This window comes from Trachemys scripta, chromosome 11 (genome assembly GCF_013100865.1).
Source record: "Trachemys scripta elegans isolate TJP31775 chromosome 11, CAS_Tse_1.0, whole genome shotgun sequence".
NCBI classification, from domain to species: domain Eukaryota; kingdom Metazoa; phylum Chordata; order Testudines; family Emydidae; genus Trachemys; species Trachemys scripta.
Genome location: NC_048308.1, coordinates 62,352,514 through 62,376,236, shown reverse-complemented (window position 1 = coordinate 62,376,236; position 23,723 = coordinate 62,352,514). Strand labels below are relative to the sequence as shown.

The 23,723-nt window shown below is 51.2% G+C and overlaps 1 protein-coding gene across 4 annotated transcripts in view; it reads right to left on the bottom strand.

Annotated features, from left to right (window-relative positions):
• Positions 1-23,723, bottom strand: part of COL18A1 (collagen type XVIII alpha 1 chain) — a 252,301-nt gene that overhangs the window by 100,360 nt on the left and 128,218 nt on the right. Inside the window, exon 1 of one of the 4 annotated variants that reach the window (XM_034785177.1) lies at positions 7,188-8,825. The exons of 1 other annotated variant lie outside the window; for it this stretch is intronic. In XM_034785177.1, coding sequence (XP_034641068.1) covers positions 7,188-8,745 — 1,558 coding nt within the window. In that variant the 5' untranslated portion in view covers positions 8,746-8,825. Of the gene's footprint in view, positions 1-7,187; positions 8,826-23,723 lie in introns of those variants that run through there. 2 more of the 4 variants (XM_034785176.1, XM_034785178.1) reach the window with 2 other exon arrangements.

Here is a 23,723-nt window from a genome sequence, read left to right as displayed (position 1 = left end):
TTTTATTGTTTTAATGAGAGCAGAGATCAGTTCTCACCTAGTCACTTGACTCCCGGAGCTGGGGCTTTAAGGAAGAGATTGAATACCAGGAGTTGGCACTGCTTAAGCACATTCCCCGGACTCTCTCACCCCCATTAATTGATTTTCCTAGACATCCAATTCCTGGGACCCTTTGGCAGGTAAGTTACACCCTGTGGGAACCCCAGTGGGGCGTAAAGGTTCACCAGGCCGCAGGATTCAAACCCCAGGGCACCGTACCTTTGTAGGTCTGAACTGGAGCTTCACTGAATGCTGGAACATCCTGGGGCAGTCCACGGACCTTACAAACCGCAACAATTGCAGCTACTCTGCAGCTGAATATTGTGTGCCAGTGTGGTCTCACAGCAGTCACACTAAACTCCTTGACATCAACTCAATGATGCAATGAATATAGTGTCAGGGACGCTCAAATAAATCAACTCCAGTCAACTGGCTCCCGGTTCTACTGCACATCCAGCCTCCGCAGATTAGAAGAGCTGCTCAGACATCTCGCTTTCCATGCAAGCATGTCAGTGCAAACGCAAGAATCCCGCTGCACGATGACCTGCAGAACCTGCCAAAAACGAGACTAAAATCCCGCAGCCCCCTATGGAACCGCAGCGAGACCCTCACACCCAGCTTCGATGCGGAGGCTCAATGGAGAGTCACATGGAGCATTTCGACCGCTCAAAACAAACAGCTCGTTGTTGACCCTGCCAAGGACCCACCACCGGGTTTTGTGTCGGAAAGACGGATGCAGATTGAATGGCAGCAGGTCAGCCCCTGGGAGATGTGGACAAACCCTCTTTAAATGGAAAATGAGGCAAACACCTGCATGTGACTGTAGTCACCAGGCACAAACCACAGAGCACATCATATCGGAGTGTCCCCTTCATTCTTTTGCCGGGGGTGTGAAGGACATTCACCAGCTCACTGCTGCGGCAACGTGCTAGCTAGCAAACTCAGGTGTAAATTTGTAGTTGTTGCTACGCCCCAAGCCATAGGAAAGAGGACAACGGACGGCTCCAGGAGGGCTGCCTCACCAACCACACCCCTGGGTCTAAACTGCAATTCCAGAGCAGAGTGCAGCTCCACTTATCACTGCAGGGGTTCCTGCTGAGGAGTGCTCACCCGCTCCTCCGCCTTCTCTCACGCCCTGGCTTAGCAGGGCACCGGAATTACAGACCTTGGAGGACGTGCTTTTCAGAGACAGCCCCGCCCGTTGCACGCAGCAGGTAGTGCTCCCTGCTGGCACAGCTATAGGCAGCCTGGGGATGCCGCTGTATGTGGTGGAGGAGGAAGCGGATTTGTGGCTCCCTGACCCAGGACTGCTCCGGCTGCCTTGGCTCCCCCAAGCTGGGCAGCATGGAAGCGTGTTAGCACTATGGCCATGCCCCCATCACACCCCTGCACTGGAGTCATCCCCAGCTGTTCTCTCCGGTTGGCTGGTACCTTTGCACTGCTGGAGTGACCATGCGGCCAAGACAGGAGCCAGGATCAGGCTCTGCTGCCTTCAGCCACTCACGGGAGAATCCCTCCCCATTCTGTGCCAGGGAGCTGGTCCTACATCTGTCTGCTTGGAGGCACAGGGTCAGCCCCAGAGCTGCAGGGTGCGTGGGGCAGCTGGCGTCCTGCTGCCCAGTTTGATTTGTAAACTGCTCGATCCGTGCCTTGGGTTGATATACCTTCTGTACACCTTCGCTTTCTGAGAGACCCCTGCCCAGGAGAGCTGTGCCTAGACACGCTAACAGAGCCACTCATGCTCAGACACACAGAGAGAAGGAAGGATCAAAGGACTCATGCCTTCCACAGGTTCAAAGAGCCCCGATACCTGGCAAACTAGAGAAAGAAAACAAAGCTGTTGTGTATCTAGAGAAAACAACCAATGAACCTAATTAAATATGCAATTTAGAAATTAACCCATCCTAGTGGGCTGGGTTACCGGGCATGGTAAAATACAGCAAAACGGGGCAAACTTTACACAGCCTCTCCCATCTGCATGGAACGCCAGAGAAGGGGAGGAATGGGACAAGTTAGGTACCCTGCTGGGAGACAGAAGTCCAAACCCCTCTCTTTCTGCAGTATCCCCATACACTCCTGTGGAAATCCCCAGGCCATAGCAAATCCTAACTTCAGGCATGTAGCAGGAGCAGCTGAACTGTTAAAAAAAAAAATCAAACTACACAAATACCCCATTGCCCTTTAAACACCCTAAGCAACGTGAAAATCCAGAGAATGTTCTATAAACTTAGCTTTTCCCTAAATACAAAATGGTGAGTCAGCTGCCTGGCTTTGTCCCTGCTCATAGCCCCATGCCAACAACAGCTTCCCCAGCTCGCTTTTCTTTTTTTGGACTATTAGCCTGGGAACTTTTAGCTGTGCAGGCCAATACGCCCTTGTATGTAGGAGTTGAATGACCGACAGCATTCCTGAGAATATTTAACGTGCACCCTTGAGGGACAGCCTAAAACAGTAACTCTTCAGTGTCGGGGGCAGTTATTAATGAAAGGTCAAAGCCAGTAGGGAGCCATTCTTACATCCATAAGAGTATCCCAATTGTCGCTGCCCTCTCCTCCTTCCCGCTGGTCAAACAGACCATCTGCTTCAAGGCATTCTGGGGGCACTTTATACTTGCTGATTGGAATCCCCAACATAAAGAATTACATTGTTTAAAATGGGCCTTCAAAGTCAGTGCAATTAAGCTATATTGACCTTAACTAACTCCACAGACATGACCAAACTAAGGGGAATAAGGAACCTCCACACACATGCAGCTCCAAGACAGCTGGCCAGGCCTGTCTGGGATAGTCAGATGTTCTGTTCAAATTAATTGGTGTTGTGGTGAAAACATCCAGCAGGCCACATCAGCAGTTCCAACCACAGCGAAAAGTTGATCCATGTCTCCTAAAAATATTCACCTCACAGTCATTCTAAACACTGATGAAAGCACCCTGTGGTACTTCATTTCTAGGAATTCCTGTTCTCCCGGGCAGGCACGTACAGAATGTACACTGCTCTGATTGGTGTTTCTAGTCCTTAACAGCCCCTGTACAGTTTGCGTGTGCGCACAGACACACACTTTTTTTGGTTGACTTATATTAAACAAAATGCTGCCCCTGTTGCCCCAACAATGAGAACCAAATATTTGCTAATGTGTAAATAATTAACCACAACAAAAGGAACTCACTCAGCTATCCTGTGAAACACCTTAGGGTATCCAAAAAGAAATGTAAGCAAAGCTTAGTGCAGATGTGGTCACGGCCCCTGTACTAAGAGTACAACATTTACAGGGGAAAGGAGAAACATAGCGGAGTTTGGTTCATAGCCTCCAGTAATTTAGCATCCTGTCTCTGGACAGTTACTGGGGCCTCACGGAAAGCTGAGCTACCCAGTTCAGTACTCTCCACCCCTCTTATTGCAAGGACTAGCCCTGGCTCGGTCTAGCCACCCAACGAGGCAGGCCAGCATCCTGTACTTCCTCCACAGAGACCTGGGTTCTTCATCACCCGGAGTCTCTGTGACATGTTCTGGCCTGTGCTAACCGGGAGTTAGACTAGACGGGGCGGGGGGGGGGGGGGGGGACAAACTTTTTGGGCCGAGGGCTACATCTGGGTGGGGAAATTGTATGCAGAGCCGGGGCAGGGATTGGGGTGCGTGAGGGAGTGCAGGGTGTGGGAGGGGGTGCGGTGTGCAGGAAGGGGCTCAGGGCAAGGGATTGGGGCAGAGGAGGGGTGTGGGGTGTATAAGGGGGCTCAGGGAAGGGGGTTGGGGTGGAGGAGGGGTGCGGAGTGCAGGAGGGGGCTCAGGGCAGGGGTGCAGGCTGTGGCAGAGGGCTCAGGGCAGGGGGTTGGGGGGCAGGGGGGGGGGGGGGGGCGTGGGGCAGGGAGGTGGGGGGGCAGGGGGCAGGCTCTGGCCTGGCACCGCTTACCTAAAGCGGCTCTGGGGTGGCAGCGGAGGGCACCGGGGCGAGGGCGGGCTTTCTGCCTGCCTGCCCTGTCCCCGCGCCGCTCCAGGAAGCGCTGCGGCCCCTGCAGGGGGGCGGGGGGGAGCGCGGAGGGCTCTGTGTACGCTGCCCTTGCTGTGCCTCCAGGTACCTCCCCCGAAGCTCTCATTGGCCGCGGTTCCCCATTCCCAGCCAATGGGAGCTGCAGGGGGGCGGTGCCTGGAGGCAAGAGCAACGCACATGGAGCCCTCTGCTCCCCTGCCTGGGAGCCGCTTCTGAGAGCGGCGCCAGGCCCGCGGCACCACGGGGGGCAATCCCATGGGCCGAAATCCAAAGCCCTGAGGGGCCGGATCCGGACCACGGGCCGTAGTTTGCCCACCCCTGGACTAGACAATCACGATGGCTCCTTCTGAACTTAAAGCCTGTGAGTCTGTGAACTCATGGCGAGCTAAGTTCCCTCTAAGCTGCGCGGCCGCATGGCAGCCTATTAAGCGCCGCACAGGCGAGGCAGGGAGAGATGCCTCTCCCCCAGCCCCAGGCCTGCCGCGGCCAGGGGAGAGGCGCTGATCCTGGGCCCCAGCCCCGGAGCTGCCACGGGGAGAGGGAGCTGGAGAGAATCCTCTCTCCCTGCCATAGCCCTGGGGCAGCCTGCACCCCAAGCCCTTCATCCCCGGCCCCACCCCCAGCTGGAGCCCTGACCTCCCTGCCCCCCAACACTCTGCTCCAGCCCTGAGCCCCCACCACATGAATTTATGCTATGTGCACCAATATGGAGGTGATGTGTCACACAGAGTCATGTCACACCTCACCTCCATATTGGTGCACATAACAAAATTCATTCCGCACATGGGTGGGAAAACTGGAGGGAACACGGATGACGAGAGGTCCCTTCTTCTGCAAGGGACCACTGGGAAGGAAGGCATCACTGCGGGAGAGGAGGGTGGAAGAATCTGCTCCTTATTAATGTAAGAACATGAGAAAAAAATCTGACACAGCCCCCGAGTGGCTGCTGAACAGAATGTCTATCCCCAGGAGCTGCTCGAACATCAGAGCGGTGCCCAGGCTATGTACGTCCAGCAGAATGCACAAGTCCTGCCATACACACAGCGCCAGGAACAGCTCTACTCAGCGGAAGCAGAATACGTCAGGAGGATGCAGCACTACCTAGAGAAGCGTGGGAAGCCATCAGCCAAGGACTCATCTACATAGCCTGAGGAATTGTTAACTTACTGCACAGAACACTGGCAAGCCCAGGGAGAGTTCAACAAATCCCACGGGTTGTGGCAGAGCGTGGGGGGGCATCCCTATTACATCCTCTGCCTCTTGGCTTCTCTCTGGCCTCAGGGATGTCAATGCACAGAAAAGACGGCTCAGGTAATTCCAGAGCTAGTGAAAAGCCAGTGCTCTCGGGCTGTGGGAACGGTACCCTGGTGCAGCATCTGAATTAGGTATAAGCCAGGCACCGGAACAGGGTCTGAACCTGGTTAGCTATGCGAGACATTCATGGGAATTTTTAATCTCCTCAAACAAAAATCCCTTTATTTCTAAAACCTCCTGCAATAGGAACGGAGGATGGGCCCTGCCTGGACTGCCCAGAAAGCAATGATGAATTGACGGCAATATTTATTTGAAAGAGCTGAACTCAGACAGACGTAGATGAAGAAATCTGCCCAAAGCCTTAGATGGAGAGGGTGGAACAGGACTCATTTGTTTAAAGTTTCACTCGGTGCTTTCCCATCAATGCCAGCTCCCAGGCTGTGCTTCCTCTGCCCCCAACGCTGCTCCTGCAAGGTCTAGATTCAAGATGCAGCCCGTGCTGCCGTGCCTCCCGCTCTCCCCCTCCCCCCCACACACTGTATACACACAGGGGGGAAGGGCCGGTAGATCTGTGGACAAATGTATCATTCTCGACTTTATACACTTTAGAAGTGTCCTCTTCACAGAGCAGATTGGTCCAAGGACTCTCCATCGCCCCGAGCACACCTGCTAGCAGACCAGTTCTGACCATCTGCAGATCCCACAGCCAGTGAACGTGGCGGAAGGGAGCCCAGCTCCAGAGCTGGGGCATGTTAATATAGTATTTTGAAGAGCTAGCACAATTAGTATTAATGTCAGACCTTTTTAGGGCTGGGAACCTGACACAGAACTCTCCTCTTTCACTAGTGTACTGTGAGAGACAGACAGAGAGAGCAATCTCTGGAAGGAACTTCATTCAGACCACGTAGTGCAGTGCCCAGGGGACACCCAGAGACAGGGAAGGTGGGAATGCCCCCAGCTCAGCAGTAGGGCATCAATACAGTGCATCGATCCTCAGGACCCAGCAACAAGACTGCACTAGCAAGGATAACAGCCCCAGAATGACAGAGGGACGGATCCGTGCTCCTGGCTGCACAAGTCAGTAGAAGGAGGGAAGGAAATTGGAAGGCAATGTTCAGGGCATCACCCACAGCCAGTGAAGAGACCCTGAGCACCACGGACGTATGGTGCCCCATCCCAGCATTGCGCCATCTTCCAAAGCCATGATAGACAAGCTGGAATCTCCAGAGAGAAAGCTGTCTCCAGCAGCAGACAGGTGATTTGAAATAGACCCAGCTCTTCGAGTCCCCCAACAAAAGTGCAAGGACACTAGGAAAACTGCCCCAACGCCCTGCTAGAACGCACGAGCCACAGATATGGCTCCAAGTACGTCATCAGCAGCAGAGTCGTTCCGTGATTTTGGACCCTTCGCTGGCAGCAGAGGAGAGAATAAGAACGTAAGAGCGGCCACACTGGGTCAGACCAATGGTCCATCTAACCCAGTATCCTGCCTTCTGACAGTGGCCAATGCCAGGTGCTGGATGGATTCCACTCCTCCTCTGCCCTCTGACCCAAAGCTAGAGGGGTTGTGGGGCTGGGCAGAGAGAGGGGGGAGGAGTCACTTGGCAACTGCCATTAACCTCCTTCAGCATCTGGCACGGAGCACAGGCCTCGCCAGCAGTGTGGTCTGGGCACCTGGGCTAGCAGGACTGGCCACAAGCCAGACCCAAGCTGGCAGAGCTCTAAAGAGAGCAGCGTCCCCCTGTGTAGACACACCAATGGAAGGAGAGGGCAGGGGACAGTTTGATGGAAGTCACTGCTTTACCCCCACAAAACCACAAAGTTGGCAAAGCAAGTACAGATTTAGCTTAAGATTACCTGGGGGAAGAAACAGAAAAATTGGTAAGAAACATTACCCCCATGATATTACCTGCAGACACATTTACAAACACACAAGAATACCCAGCATCCTCTGCAGGGAGAGAGTCACATGATATTGGGAGGCGCCCCTCTTTCAAATGAATCCAGCACAGATCTCTCACAGCCTCACAGAACCCCCAGCACGGTGGGGGCGTTATCGGAATAGAAGCATTGCACCCGGGGACCAGCAGCAAGCAGAAAAACCATTCCAGGTAGCGGTGGCACCGAGATGTCAGAAGCCCCTCCCACTCATGCAAAGCAGCCCAAATTTCCACGTCACTGCCATGATGGAAATAATTCGGTAATCTGAAATGCCTTATGCCCAGGTTGTTGCAATATGGCAGGTCGGCTGGGAAGGGCAAGCAGCGACCCGCTGGAAGTGTCAATCCAGGAAAGGAGGAAGCAAGCCCTGCGCTACCATTGTTATAAAGTTGCATAGTGTAGGTTAGTAAATCAAACTCAAGAGATTCAGAATTATTGGCAGAAAAAAATTCCACAGAATTAGTTGCATTCATATTAGAAACAGCATCAGTATGGTTCCTAGTTAAATCAGCCACCGCCATCCCAAAATGCATTATGGAAGGGTCAGTGCTTTGCACTGATTGGCTGCTGTTATTTTTAAGGCTGCGACGGGTACTATTCCCATAAGAGACCGATTGGTTTGAATGTGCAATATAATGGGATAGCCAGCTGTCTAAAGAACCTGCCAGCTGGGCTGGAATCCCGGCATGCACGCTGATATTGGTCTGCAGCTCCCACCAGTCCAGAACACTTGCTGTCGGTGAAACTCCTCCTCTCTTTTCTGAGGCCACTCCCCCGCCAGCCCTTGCTTGTGGGAGGACAGCACCTTCCTGATCCTCTGCAAAGATCTCACCACGGGCATCTCCACCTGGTGAAAACGAGAAAGAAGCACTACCTGGAAGAGCCGCTGCAGGCTTCTGTAAGAGCGCCTGAGTCCTGTTCCAGGCAGGCGGGGGCCCTGCTGGCGTGGGAAGTGAAGCCTCTGGCACCCTGGTCCCGATCAGGCTGTGGCCCTCCCCTGTCAAGTTGGCAGTCATGTTCCCACGGCCAGCCAGCCCCGTTGCAGAGCTTAGAGCAGCCAGGCTGGTGTGAGGGGTTGTCAGAGGAGCAGCGGCTGTGGGCTCCCCTGTGTTCCCGGTCCTCTGATCCCACAGCTGAACCAGGCTCCTGATGCCCTCTGCTACGTCCAGGATCTCAGCCCCCACTCCCGCGATGTTCTCCTCTTTGCCCTGGGGCATGGCAGGGGATGCCAGAGCGGGGACAGCGGTGTCCATGGCTGGTGCCTGCCTCGTGACTGAGAGCGTGCGCCATACTCGGTCCCCTGGTTGCGCGGTCGCCGGCACAGCAGCCTCTGTCGTGGTGGCCACAGGAGAGGTAAGCAGTTCCGCCGTCTGTCCCTCCGTAGCGGGGCTCTCTGTGGGGGGCAGGGTCGTTACCTTGGGGGTTTTTTGGCTCCCCCAGAGCCAGCCAAGAAACTGTGCCTCCGCCAAGGAGCAGCAGCAGGTTAGCAAGAGCAGGAGACACAGATGCTGCTCCACTGGAGCCATGAAAAATCCAGTTCCAGGAAAAGTGTCCTGCAGCAGACCAGCATCCAGGGGAGCTCACATTGATCTGTCCTCTGCAGCTCCTCGAAGCATGCACAAAAACGCAGGGAGGCGTGGCTAGCCAGAGCCCCTGCCAAGCCCTGCTCCCAACCAGCCAGCCTCTCCTATTCCACGCCCTCCTTCCCCGACAGGGCAATGCTCCCTCTGGGAACCTGGGGCTGGCTTCTGAGCATACCTGGAGTTTTATCCTTTGCCCAAACCCTTCTGCAGCTCCTCCCTGGGAGCCAGCAGCACTGCACCCTTGTGCCACACTCCGGAGACGCATTCTGCCATTTACTTCTCAGCCACACCACTAGCCATGGACCTTTAACTCCTTCCTGCCCACAGCTTAGCATGTCCAGAGACGTCTGCCCCTTCCTGGCCGCATGCCTGTGTTTTAGTAGCTGTTCTCCTGTAATTAGACGTGAGAAAAACTCCAGAGCATGCAGGCTGCTTGTCAGACATGCAGAGGGAGCAGGCATGGGAGCTGTGGCAAAGAATTCACAACCTTCATTTTGTCAGGCCCTGTGGTTTGTGACAGTGCTGCTGTCAGAGAAAGCGGAGCGATGATTTGCAGTCAGTCACTTCACCCCCTGGGCTCCATCTTTCCTCACACAGCCCAACTGGCAGCCTCCCCACTCCTTTCCTTCCTCTCCCTCTCATGAGCCTGGCTTCTACAGCAGGTATTTGCTCTTGTAACTGTGGAGATGAGGCATTTCCTGGGTTTCCTTCTCCCCTCAGCTCGGCGGGGCAGCTGCACCTGACGGGGTCGGCCCAGAGACTGCGCTGGACCCAGAGACTGGGTGAACTGGGCTGGACACAAGTGCCTTCACATACTAGCTCCACATGCTGCCTTTTTGACAGGAATGTCATGCTGAGGAACACCACATTGGTGAGAACGGGTAACAAACCATGCAGAGCAACACATGCATGAAACGGTCATTCCACATTTCCCCTGCACGTTCTCCTAGATCATTGCAGCAGCCTAAGCCATCCCCCTCACCCACGCAATTCCCTGGCTAAGCAACAGCCAAAGCCTTGCTGTGTAGGACAGGAGGCAAGACTTCTCTCCCTTAGCCTAGGGCTGACAGTGCTGCCCCGAAGGACCCTCCCACTTCGTAGCCTGAGGAACAAGAAGCCCAGAAGCAAGACAAGAAGCATTCTAACCCACTCATCCCATCCTGTAGGACAGTGCGAAGGGCTTTGATGCAAAGCGCGCAGGAGTCAATGAGAGCCCTTCCAGGGACTGCGATGGACTCTGCGTCAGTTGGCGAATGGATAGTCCTCAGTAATTCACAGATGATTAGAGTACAGGGCCAGGACAAACCAGTACACCCCTCATGTACGGCACAGTGGCTTTCATCCCGTAATTCCTGCATTTTGTGAGGATCCCCTACATATCTGGGAGGATGGTGTTCCCTCCTCCACCCCGCCATGCTCAAGGGACTCTTCTCCCTAGGTTAACCAGACCCCCCTGGATCTCCAGCCGATTTGCTCTTGGGGCTTCCCAGAGACTAACTTCTTAGACAGGACTCTGCAGCGGAGGGGAAATCCTTCATTCCAGACATGCTTTGCGTAATCTGTCAGATCGGAATCAGCATCCTCAGAATTTAGTAAACCAATTACCTGGAAATTCCTTTTCCAATGAGCTCAATATGCTTAATGCCGTGTAATCAGCCTTGTAGAGGAGATTCCTCCACAGAGTGCATTATGAGCCTGAGTGCACAATACGGTCTAGTAATCACACCATTTCCTGAGCTCCCTTCACTCCCCTCTTGGTTCAGATCTCGCCAAACACTAGCAGGGCTTTGCAGTGCCGACTCGCACGGCAGATACCAACACGCGGACACAGCAAGGGTTTTCACACCCAAAAGAAGGAATGTAGGTGATGGTCTGGTTCGCCCTCTATCCCCACCCAGCACTGCAGAGACCCTCCAATACCTGGACACTACAGCAACAGTGGGGAGGGCTATTAATCGCCAGCATCAAGTTCCCTGTCAAACCAGTAACAGTGCAAACACAGGTCTTCATCTGCCTTAGAAAGGCAAAGAATTCACAACCATCATTTTGTCAGGCCATGTGGTTTATGTCAAGGAATGGGCCGTGGGCTACTGTATACAAGGGGAAGGCCAAGCGAGCACCTACCCAGACCAAGAACAAGCAGCCACAAGGGAGACGAACAGGACACACATATCTTGGACTTTGCTGGTGCCTGCGGGCAAGGATGATACGCAGTTGGGAGTGGGGCGATGCAGAAGCTGGTCACACCAACGTGAAGAGACGCTTGAGAACCCTTTACACAATGCAGCCTGGCAGACACCTCTCCCCCAATAATCACGGCCCCAGTTTCATCACTAACTCAGCGAGAGACTCGCCCATCTGAGCTGCAGTGGATCATGCAGCTTCTCCTTCACCATTTCTCTCTTCTTCATACAGCAGATCCCAGACACGCAGCAGCCTCCATTTTAAATTGCCGTGCACACTCCCTTTGCAGTGGCCAGTTCTTCCCAACGTGGAATGGCTGTGCATGGCACAAGGGCTCCTTTTCTCTGGTGTATTTCCCATTCTCCCAGGTCTTGAGACCCACGTACCCATTTAGATCCATCCAGGGTCAGCCCAGGGTACAACACTGCCCGTTCCCAGGAACTCGGTCGCTCCTGATGACATCCCAAAATTGTCTGCCATGTTCCAGAACTATTTTTGTAGGCAGCAGGGTCTGGATTCTCACGCAGCTCTGCCCCTGATTTCCCTTTTCCAGGCCCTCCACGTACCCAGTGCTTCAGTGCACGCAGTCCCCTCCTCTGCTGCTCTGGATACAGTCCTGCTCCCCCTTGCCACTGCATTAGAAATTAATCAGGTTACAAGGGAACAGCCCCCATTGTTAACAACAAACTGAGCTGTCTGTGAAGGACATACAGGGCAGGTAACTACCCTGCTTAAGAAATTAAGGGGACTTCCTACTCAAATGGCAATTTCCTTGTAAACAGCGTAGCCACGCTCCCTGGTAGGTATTGACCGTCTAACGAGGTACGAGTAACTCTTCCCTGTCTGGTATGCAGGGTGCGACAAAGTGGGAATGTTCTTAATGTTTTCTCTGAATACTCAGCTCCTCCTATGCCTTTCTTAAGTATCTAGGTGGTAGGATAAGGGGGTGTGATTGTTGTAGACCCCTAGAGGGCAGGGGCGTGCAGGGATCTGCACAGAGAACGGCCAACACCTTGTCTCCTGAGGGCCTGGGTCCCTCCCCTGCAAAGGTGCCAACTGAAGGTGTTGGAGAACAAAGATCAGGTGGCTTCCTGGCCTGGGAAAAAGACAAAGGCCAAGAGGGGCTGGAGGGGTTTTCCGTCTGGAGCTGGCTGGGGAAATGGAGGGAGGCCCAGACGGGGCTCTGGGCTCCCTGCCCGCAAGGTGGACTTGACTCAGGGGTCCTGGTCTCTGTACCTACAAGCTCTGGTTTAGACCGTGTTCCTGTCGTCTAATAAACCTTCTGTTTTACTGGCTGGCTGAGAGTCACGTCTGACTGCGGAGTTGGGGTGCAGGGCCCTCTCGCTTTCCCAGGAGCCCCGTCTGGGCGGACTCGCTGTGGGAAGCGCACAGTGCCGAAGGGGATGCTGAATGCTCCGAGGTCAGACCCAGGAAGGCCGAAGCTGTGTAAGCTTCTTGCCCTGGAGACAGTCTGCTCCCAAAGAGGAGGCTCCCCCAGAGTCCTGACTGGCTTCGTAGGGAGCTGTTCCAGAGCATCGCCCGGTGAGTCCGTGACACAGGGACAGCCCTTGGCATACTCCAGGGACAGGGTCCAACCGGGGAATGGGCTTGCACAATGACAAGCAAGTGTCCATGAGGCTCTCCCTCGGGAGAGGTCCTTTCCGCCAGAGGCAGGCAGCCTGAGAAGCCCTAGTGTTTTGGGAGCCTCCAGGATAAAGAGATAGGATATGGCCAGCAGCACTTCCGAGCGCTCCTGTGAAGCCGGACCAGCAGCTTCACTCAAACGAGCCCCGTATTGACTAAAGGAAGCATTCAATCCCTTACCAGCAAGTGCCCTTGATAGTCAGAGATTCAGGCCCACAGTCTCACGTATGATTTACTCCAAAGCAGAGCTTGCCACGGGAGAAGCTTGCACACTTCGTATGTCTATAATTTATCCAGTTTCAATTTTCAAAATGGTGAGCAATGGGCTGAAGATGCATGTGGCACCCAAGAGAGAGGAAACCACAGAAAATCTTCTCTAGTCCCCCGGAGGAGGAACTGCTTACACCATCCAAGTAAGGGTCAGCGTTCTCCTCCCTGTCGTTCACAAGGAAGACCTCTGGGTACAGCGTTGGTTGCTACGAAAGGAAGCACACCCACCTGGACTCCTCTCGGACTAACCGTCACAACAACGAAGAGCCTCCGGTCCTCACGGGTCTGTGTACAGTGCAATCCGGAGGTGCGACGGCAGCACCCGCAGACATAACTGTGCTAGCTTTGGTCGAGCTCACTTGCTGAGAATAGCAGTGTAGCCTAGTTGCGGGAGTACAATCTGGCCCAGCACGACTAGCCCTCACCGCCACGGCTAGCAAGCCAATGCAAACAACGCTAGCTCAGGCACGCCTGCACCTGCCATGATCACATCTTAGACATACCCTACGCCGCGCGGTTATAGCAGCTATGTACCGTTCCGGGGTGGCTGACAGAATAGGAGATTGCCCAAGAATTCCGTGTTTCCTTTAGCTGGCAAAAGAATCAATGTTCTTTCCTTCAAGTCTCAATTATTTTCACTATGTTTAAAATTATCTATTTTATTTTTATACTTGTAAAAAATAAACAATTCAAAGAAAGATACATGCCTTAAAGCAAACCGCTGCAGTTGCACTGCTGTCCTCTATGGCTGTCCCCACCTAATCCCCTCCTTCATGCCATAGCTACACCTATGTGCTTCTCTTTCTACACTCCGAGGAGCAACTTTGCTCTGAATGGCACTACCCACAGTGTGTAAAGCCAACCAGGTGTGTAAGTCCTTACAGGACTGAAACAGACAGCAAGGTCTGTGGGATAGGGCCTGTGTTCTCTATGAACCCAAACACACCTGAGTGCTATAAAATAATAAATTGTAATATCCTAAATACGAGCAGTCCATTCTAGATTTCTACGAATATCAATTTTCCTCCATTTGGCTACAAAAAAGTACGAGAGATCAATTTAAAAATTAAATGTACATTTGCTATAGCTTAACGCATGCTTTTGGCAACACTCCAAAAATACTTCCAGGGACAGAATATACTAGTTTACTCCGATAAGACATATTTTCCACTGTATTTTTAAAATGTAGTTTGAATAAGTTTGCTAATTAAAATATTAGTTGACATAGTAACAATGCCATATTTATGCTTTGTTTGAAAAGGAACTGATGTGATGTCACTTCTAGAATATTTTTTGTAACAGATACATCAAACCATGAAAATAGGCTACAACTAATTGAATACAGAATGCATTTGTCTTTTTCTTTCTATAATGTTTCCATATTCACCATTTACCCTTGTCAGACTACACTAGAAAAGTAGCACACTGCTAGGCTCATTTGAGATCTTGACAAACAAATATAAAGATCAAGGAAATGAATTCTTCAAACTTTTAAAATAACTCGAGTGAAATAATATTGTTTAAAAACAAATGCTTAGATATTTCGATCCACAAGTTTCTTCTTTCTATCAGATGACAACAGAGTTTTGTTGCAGTCACCTTCTGACGGTGCATCTGCATTCCCTCTCCACCACAGCCAACGCACTGTGTTATCTGAAAGTGCAGCGTAGCTATCGCATTCTTACACATGAAACCAAAAGGGAACAAACCCGTGACACAATCTGCTAGATATTTTGTACTACATATGTCTGAGCTTCAGCAGGGATGCCAGTACTAAATCACTGCATTTTAGCCATCTCTCTGCTTTCTTTTAGGAGTCTTTTGGTTTGGTTTGGTTTAAATCGGAACCTATTCTCCATACAGTAACTCCTCACTTAAAAGTCGTCCCAGTTAATGTTGCTTCGTTGTTCCGTTGCTGATCAATTAGGGAACATGGTTGTTTAAAGTTGTGCAATGCTCCCTTCTTACGTTGTTTGGCAGCCACCTGCTTTGTCCACCGCTTGCAGGAAGAGCAGCCCGTTGCAGCTAGCTGGTGGGGGCTTGGAACCAGGGTGGACCGGCAGCCCCCCATCAGCTCCCCGCTCCCCTAAGTTTCCTGTGTAGCAGCCGCCCAGCAGCCGATCAATTGCTGGGCAGTTCAGCTGTCCCTCCTCCCACTGCCATGTGCTGCTCCTGCCCTCTGCCTTGGAGCTGCTCCTGGGAGCCTCCTGCTTGCTGTGCTGGGGGGAGAGACGCACTAATGTCAGGGCATCCCCCCTGCTCCTTTCCCCCCGTTTACCCCATCTCCATAGAGCGGGCAGGGACACGACAGGGCTCAGGACGGAGGGAACTTGCTGATCTACTTAAAAAGGCAATGTACTTAGAGTGGGGTCAGAGTACTTAAAGGGGCAATGCGCATCTCTCTCTCACATACAGTGTGTGTCTCTGTCTCTCTCTGCCATGCTGTCTCCCCTCCCTCCATTTGTGCTGCCTTGTAGAATGTGAGGCTACATTAACAACAATGTGTTAACACTTGAGGGCTCAGCCGAGTGCTAGTTCATCATTTAGCAGTAAGGCATTCCCTGGGAAATAGCCCACCCTCTGACTCCTCCACCTCAACCAAGCTTCACAATCATCATTGCTGTGTACAGTATTAAATTGTTTAAAACTTATACTGTGTGTGTGTGTGTGTGTGTGTGTGTGTGTGTGTGTATATTATATATGTCTTTTGTCTGGTGAAAAAAATTTCTCTGGACTCTAACCCCCCCTTTACATTAATTCTTATGAGGAAATTGGCTTCGCTTAACATTGTTTCGCTTAAAGTCACATTTTTCAGGAACAGAACTACGTTAAACGAGGAGTTACTGTATCTCCACTCCGTGAGCCCACTGCTACCATTTACCCCACTTCTGGGACTCCTCTGAACCCCGTGAGATAATATGAGCACATTCTGCATGTCCCACTCCCAGACATTGGTTCTCCCATTAATACATGCTCTCCTGAGTCCTCAATGGATTCCAGTCCCCAAATCTCTTGGTCCCCTTGGCTGCCTTCTTTATCTAATGGCAATGAAGAGGACTCCGGCTGTTGAATTAATTCACCAGACAGGACAGGAGAAAAACAAAAAAAAGATCCTAGTGCAATACCAAATTTTGGATAACTTCCCCCAAAAACCAATGAGTGAATTTAGCATTTTTTTTTTTAAAGTCAAAATTAAAATTAACCTGAAACGAAATTCTAGAAGAATTCCCCTCTGCCCGTGCGTCGCACTCGCGCGCACACACACACACACACACACACTGCCATTTTAAACACCTGCTTTGGGGAAAAAAAAGTTAGCTTTAACTGCTTGCTAAAGTGTGGTTCTCCTCTGAAAGTTGATTATGTCAAGAGGGCATCTTTCTCAGCAGGTCTAATTCCTGTGCGTATTCATAATCCTACCTGCTTACTTTAGGGACAAATAAGAGATATGTGTTTCTTTAAAACTACTTTTTACTATCAGTCTTACACAGCCATCACAACTGAGAGATGGAGAACGCCTCACCAGCAGAATTGTTACACGAGTTCCCACTACATCTGCACGGCCCCACTGACACCTGGGCAGCCCACCTGGTACAGGTTAACATGAGAGGACAAAGGGACTTCGCAGGTGTAACTAAGAGCATTATTTGGGCAGCAGAATTGTTCTTACTGTTAAGTAGGAGGCAGGAAGAAGTCAGCTTGGCTTTTCAGATCCCAAGATGAATGGGAAAATAAACAGTTTTGCTTGTAAACTGAGACAATTTGATCAGGCATCATTCACACACCATAAGCATGGAACCCCTGGTGCCAGTTTCACAAAGTCTCTTTTCAGAGTGGAACCAGTAGGTGCTTAGACTGAAGGCACTGCAGAAAGCCCCCAGAGAGAGAGATACCTCCCCTTTCAGTGCCAAGAGCTCGCGCCGCCTTCTTTAGTGCAATAAGTCTTGTTTTTAAAAAGTTTAACAGAAGAGATTGAGTTATCTGAGAGCCCTCATTTAGGGCTTGTCTGTGCGAATATTTGATTCACAGCAAGCTGGGGTGTAAATCTAGCCCACCCGAGCCGGCCGTGCACCAAGTACCCATGCAGACCCTGCTGCCGCGCACTGACAGGTCCCTGGTGCGTTTATCCACCCCCATTTCACAGCAGGGCATGGTTACTGTGTGTGTCAGCAGGGTCCACACGGACAGTTAGTGAGTGGCAGGCTTGTGCGAGGCTGATTTACTCCCCAGCTTGCCACGCACTAAGTGTCCATGTCGACAAGCCCTCAGACAAGTTCTGGCAGCCAGACCTGCTTCAGTTAGACTCACTTTCCACACTTGGATAGAACAGGTGGAAATTGTTCTGATACATGTTGTTGTCCCCTACTTGGGGGGCAGTGGGGAGGGAAAGGTCAGATGAAGAGATAAATAAGACCCAGCACCAGCAATAGCCAAGTCAGCCTACACTAACAGCATCAGTCCCTCAACCAAGCCAAGGAACCCCAGAGGAAGTGAGTATGTGGAAAAGATCCCGGGTGTTTCTCTGTACCCCCAGTTCTACCCCCACCCCAAACCATCAGCTTTACTCTTAACCAGGACACCTGCCTGTTGGCTGTTTCTTTCCTGTGTGCCTCTTTCTTCTCAAGTTCACAATCCCTTGGTCAGCACTCAGCGCAGCCTGTGGACAGGCCCCCATTGTGAAGCAGACAATACACAATCACAGAGCTTAAGAACATAGTTTTGGGTATAGCTACATAATTCCTTCCACACTCTCTGTCCATACATTTTGCAATGGATTATGACCACCAGCGGGCTCTTGGTAAAGATCTCACATGCCATCCTTTGGTAAACTTAATACGCCTCCCTCTGACCTAGGGGATTGAATATCAGGGTTGGAAGGGACCTCAGGAGGTCATCTAGTCCAACTCCCTCCTCAAAGGAGGACCAGACAGGTTTTTTGCCCCAGATCCCTAAATGGCCCCCTCAAGGATTGAACTCACAACCCTGGGTTTAGCAGCCCAATGCTCAAACCACTGAGCTATCCCTCCCCCCGAACACTCTGTGACCTGCTCTGCCAGTTGGCACCAAGAGGTCTCTGGGTCACAGCTGCACCGGGGGCAGAGTGAGGGAAAGAGGAGGTAAGGAGGAGAACTCCTGAACTAATTGCCTTAGCTCCTCCAGATGGGCTGACCACGAGGCTGTCTGCTCTGGAAAACTGTTTTCTCATACGGCTGAGAGCGAGCCACTGCTGCCATCCCAATTGTTATGAGTCATTCAAGGCATTTTCCTCTTGTTCAGCTGGGTGATTTTGCTGGGTCTTGTCATAGATATTAAATGAGATCTCCAGATGTGCTGATATCTCGTTCCAAACTATAGAGTCCAGTATAGCTAAGCCCTCCAAATCTGCTCTGGGATGAGGGGCCAAAGGCTCTGCTGGCACCACAAGCACAACATTTGGCTCTCGAGTTTTTTCTCTGTTAGTGAAGTCCCATCCCCCTCCCCTGCCAGCCTGGCAACAGCACTCAGGAGACATGCCGTACAGGTATACGCGGTTCCCTAGGAACTGTCTGGCCAGGTGGGTGCGGTACAGGGATGGGTCACGCTTTGCCTGAACACGAGCAGAGAGTTTGCATCCCCTGCAGTTTGCTAGTTAATATCAGCACATTCTTTCCACTTCGCTAGAGCATGGCCAGCTAGAGGTGTCTGTGGTTGATTTTCTGTAGCATTCATTGATGTCAGTATAGCCCGCTTGGGGGATAAAAGCTCATCTGAGACCAATGCAAGCAGAGCTAGTGCCTTGGAGAACAAAACAGGGCTCACTTTGTACAACCCCCAGAAAAAAACCTTTAAACCCCATGACAATAGACGTATTCATTTGTGTCACAAAGCAGCTGTTTATGAATGAACACGCGCGCACACACACACACGCTTTTAAAGAATGTCTATTACATTTGCATTTTACTTTTGTTTGGACACCAAGTTTCCAAAGGGTGAAGATTTCTCAGGCCATCTACTCCTTCCCTTCTCCCGCAAGCACACACTGTAGCGTGGAGTGTTGGCTCCCCGTCTTCTGTCACCCTAGTCCCCTTCTTTGCCCCCTTCCCGCAACACTCCATTAGACTCCGATTCCATCCAGCATCCCCCACGCGATAGCCTTCCTCTCTCATTAACCTGACAGGCTCTCACCCACAGCCTAATTCATGATTCCAGACCCTGCAGATTCCTGACAAAGCCATTCAGCTCCCGTCTCACCTCCAGGCCTAGATCAATGACCCTCCTCCTTGCACCAGAACAGCCACTCCTTTGCACTGCTCTTCACTAAAGTAGGTCCAAACTCAGGCAGTCACCCCCTTCCTTAACCTTCGCATGCACGGCTGACTGTGCTATTGCTCAGACTGCAAGCTCTTCGGGCACGGACGTGTTTCCTTCTAGGTTTGTACATAAGAATATAATGGCGGCCATACTGGGTCAGACCAGGGGTCCATCTAGTCCTGTGTTCTGTCTTCTGACAACGACCAGACCCAGATGCTTCCAAGGGAATCAACAGTTCGGGGCTATTATCAAGTGATCCGTTCCCTGTGAACCACTCCCAGCTTCTTGCAGTAAGAGGCTAGGGACACCCAGAGCACAGGGTTGTGTCCCTGACCATCTTGCCTAATAGCCATTGATGGACCTACCCTCTATGAACTAAATATAATTCTTTTTTGAACCCAGTTATAATTTTGGGCTTCACAACATCCAGTGGCAACTGGTTCCATAGGTTGTATGTGAGTTATGTGAGGAAATGCTTCCTTTTGTTTTAAACCTGCTGCCTATTAATTTCATTGGGTGACCCCTGGTTCTTGTGTTATGTGTTCTCTTTTGCAAGATGAACAATCTCTGTCTTCTTAATCTCTCCTCCGATGGAAGCTGTTCCATACCCCTAATCATTTTTGCTGCCCTTCTCTGCATCTTTTCCAATTCTCATACATCCTTTCTTGAGATGAGGCGACCAGAACTACATGCAATATTCAAGGTGTGGGTTTACTGTGGATTTATATAGAGGCATTATGATTTTTAATGTCTTATTATCTATCCCTTTCTTAATGATTCCCAACATTGTTAGCTTTTTTGTCTACCGCTGCACATGAAATGGATGTTTTCAAAGAAGAACTATCCACAATGACTCCAAGACGGTGAAGTAGGACTGCTAACGGTCCTCGTCGGACATGTAGCTTGGCTGGGGGTTCTGGGAACGTCTTCCCTGCCCGGCTCCTAGCAACCTCCAGGACACGGTGTACGGCTCCACCGCTTCCGCTGCAACTCTGCTCTCCTGCTCCCCAGCGACGAGCTCGGGAGATCCATTCTGGTCCTCCTGGGTGCTGCTGGCAGCAGACGGTGCAGTAGGACTCTAACCGTCCTCATCCACCACTTCTGCTGCAACTCTGCGCTCTTTCTTGGGGGATCTCTTCATGAAGCCTGGACCGTAGTAAGGAGCAGTTCAACTATAGGCTGAGCAAGTGCAGAATGGTGGTAGAATCTGCCTTTGGATGTTTAAAAGCTCGCTGGCGCTGTTGGTCAGACCTCAGTGCAACCAACATTCCCATTGTTATTGCTGCTTGCTGTGTGCTCCATAATATCAGTGAGAGTAAGGGAGAGACATTTATGGCGGGGTGGGAAGTTGAGGCAAATCGCCTGGTGTCCGATTTTGAGCAGCCAGACACCAGGGCGATTAGAAGAGAATAGCAAGGCGCGCTGCGCATCAGAAAGGCTTTGAAAACCAGTTTCATGACTGGCCAGGCTTCGGTGTGTCAGTTGTGTGCGTTTCTCCTTGATGCAAACCCACCCCCTTGGTTGATTTTAATTCCCTGTAAGCCACCCACCCTCCCCCCTTCGAAATAAAGTGACTATTGTTTTGAAACCATGCATTCTTTCTTTATTAATTAAAAAAAAAGAAAAAAAAAGAGAACGGACAAGGTAGCCCAGGGGGGTGGAGGAGGACGGAACGACAAGACCACATTGCTTAATGTAGCCACACTAAAAATCAAACTGTTTGAATGACAGCCTTCTGTTGCTCGGGCCATCCTCTGGAGTGGAGTGGCTGGGTGCCTGGAGCCTCCCTCCGCGTTCTTGGGCGTCTGGGTGAGGCGGCTATGGAACATAGGGAGGAGGGTAGGTGGTTATACAGTGGATACAGCGGGGGTCTGTGCTCTTGTTGGCTTTCCTGCAGCTCCAACAGACGCTTCATCATGTCCGTTTGCTCCCCCATTAGCCTCAGCATAGCATCCTGCCTCCACTCTTCGCGCTCACTTAATTCTTTCCTGGCCTCTGCCATTGAATGCCTCCATGCATTAAGCTGTGCCCTATCAGTGTGGGAGGACTGCATGAGCTCGGAAAACATGTCATTGCGAGTGTGTTTTTTTCGCCTTCTAATCTGTGATAACCTCAGGGACCGAGATGATAGGGGGGAGCATAGAAACATTCTACGCTCTACAATTCTGGGGGGACTGCATGGTTACCTGGGCTGCTGAGTGCACCATGCTGACCAAACAGGAAATGAAATTCAAAAATTCCCAGGGCTTTTCCTGTGTACCTGGCTAGTGCATCGGAGTTCAAAGTGCTGTCCAGAGTGGTCACAATGGAGCACTTTGGTATTGGCCTCCAGGAGCTATCCCATCGATTTGCGTCTGCACTACCCCAAATTCGACACAGCAAGGTCGATTTTAGCGCTACTCCCCTTGTTGGGGAGGAGTACAGAAGTCGATTTTAAGAGCCCTTTAGGTCGACGGAACGGGGTTGGTTGGGTGGATGCAGTCATTTTTGAAATCGACCTAACACAGCTAAATTCGACCTAACCCCGAGGTGTAGACCAGGCCTGAGTGCTGCTGCAGCAGGACAACTCCAGAACTGAGATCTCAGGACGTGTGTCTGTCTTTTAAATGACCCTGTGAGACACACCGATTACTGCGCCATTGAAACTATTAGCATAAATTACGTTTCCTATTCCTAGGGTATCTGAAATTAAATACACACGCCTACAGTCTGGACTCCTGGATATACAATATATAGAGATACTAAATGAAAAATAAGTCTTAATTTTACATAAAGACTGAACATTTCATTTAAATGAGGAAATTCAGTGTGTTAGAATTCCCACAATAACCTGCTCCCAAAAAGGTATCAAGACGACAGTTTCTAGGTCAGACCAGTCACCTGTGACATACAGAGGTCTGGGGAAAATCTGTTTCAATTAAACTGATTTGTAAGTTTTTAAAAGAAGATTTTGTGCCTGTGCAGTAATTTTCTCTCTTTTAACGAAGATCACAACCATGTCTTTTTTCTGACTTTTAATGAATACAAGGAAATTCATTCAAACTAAGTAAAAGATCACAAAGAGAAGAACTCAGAAGTCAGCAAATACCAGCTTCAGACTGTGAACCTCATTCAGTTGGCAGGTCAGGTGACACATAGGCAACGCACTGAACAAGAACAGTAAATGCACATTTTGAACAGTGTCTTTATTCTCTGTGCATTGTCTGATCAACACTTTCTGCGAGAGATGCAAAAGTTGCACAGATCTTGTGCTAACCCTCTGCCTGGGAGTGACCTCCATCCTGCAGGAGAAGTGTGCAGCAGAAAAAACATCATTGTGTATATTACAACCCTGTCTGAGCTCCTCCTGGTGGACACTGCAAACTTTGGATCGCACACGCTCTTCAGCTGGCTGGGTTTGGACAGTCCAGTCCTGGTCTCAGGCTCTGGGCTTCTAGATACATGCTCAGGGTGCAGATCTTGTCCTTGGTGCCCCTTCCTGAGTGATGGAACACCACAGTCCCACTGCCCGGGCCCTGAAACTAGTGCTGCTCTCCTAAGTCTCCCCAGTAGCTGTTACCTGCTACACAGAGCTCCACCGAAGCCATGCACGCTCTGGAGAACCGTCCCCGCTGCAGAAACCACATGGCAGTCACAGCATGGCACACACACACTGTGCCAAGGCAATTCTAAACCAAGACCACTCATAGGCAAGGTACAAGGGAGATACAGATCTACAGAACACAAAAAATACCTGCATGCAGAACTCTACTTTGGTTTCCTCACCCCTCAAGAGTCCTATGGTCTGTGTGTCCTCCAGGGCGCCCAGGATTCTTCTGCACCCCCCTCCCTCTGCCCAGCCTTGTCATCTGGCTCTGGCCTCTTCTCAGATGGATGGTGAGAGCCAGTCCCCGCACACGGGGACCCTGCCCTTGATGGCTTCAAGTCCCTTCTCAGGTGATTCGTTCCTTAGTTACCGCCCCCCAGACCAGGACAGCTGGTTCCTGTGCAGCAGACAGCTTATGGTTCTAGGCTGCAGCCATCTGAAGGCAAGACTGTGCAGGTTACCGGCTCGTCGTTGCTCTCCAGTGTTCTGCTAGGGCCAGGTAATTCAATTGCTGACACTCTAAGGACTGTTCCTCGGGGACAGACCTCTCGTTCTAACACAAGAGGTGTGATGCAAGGGCACAGGGAAAGACACATCAGTAAGGGTATAAACATACAGAGCGGTCATATGAAATCCAACCAGAATAGAGAACTGTCACAGCTCAGGGCAACCGCCCCTGTATTTCCCCTCCATGGTCAGCAAGGGCACCTCTCTCAGCTTCCACTCCTCAACCGCTACCTTTCAGAGTGGAGACCTGCATCTCCTTCCCTCCTGGCCAGGGTATTTCCAGTTCCCTCCTTTCACTATGCATTTCCCAGCCAGAGAGTCTGCCTAAACAGGCCTGCTTGCTTTCTCTTCAGGGATTTCTACAGACATACATCACCACACAGCTCTTTCAAAGCAAACCCACTTCATTCTTAAGGTACAAAGCAGCCAGAGAAAACAT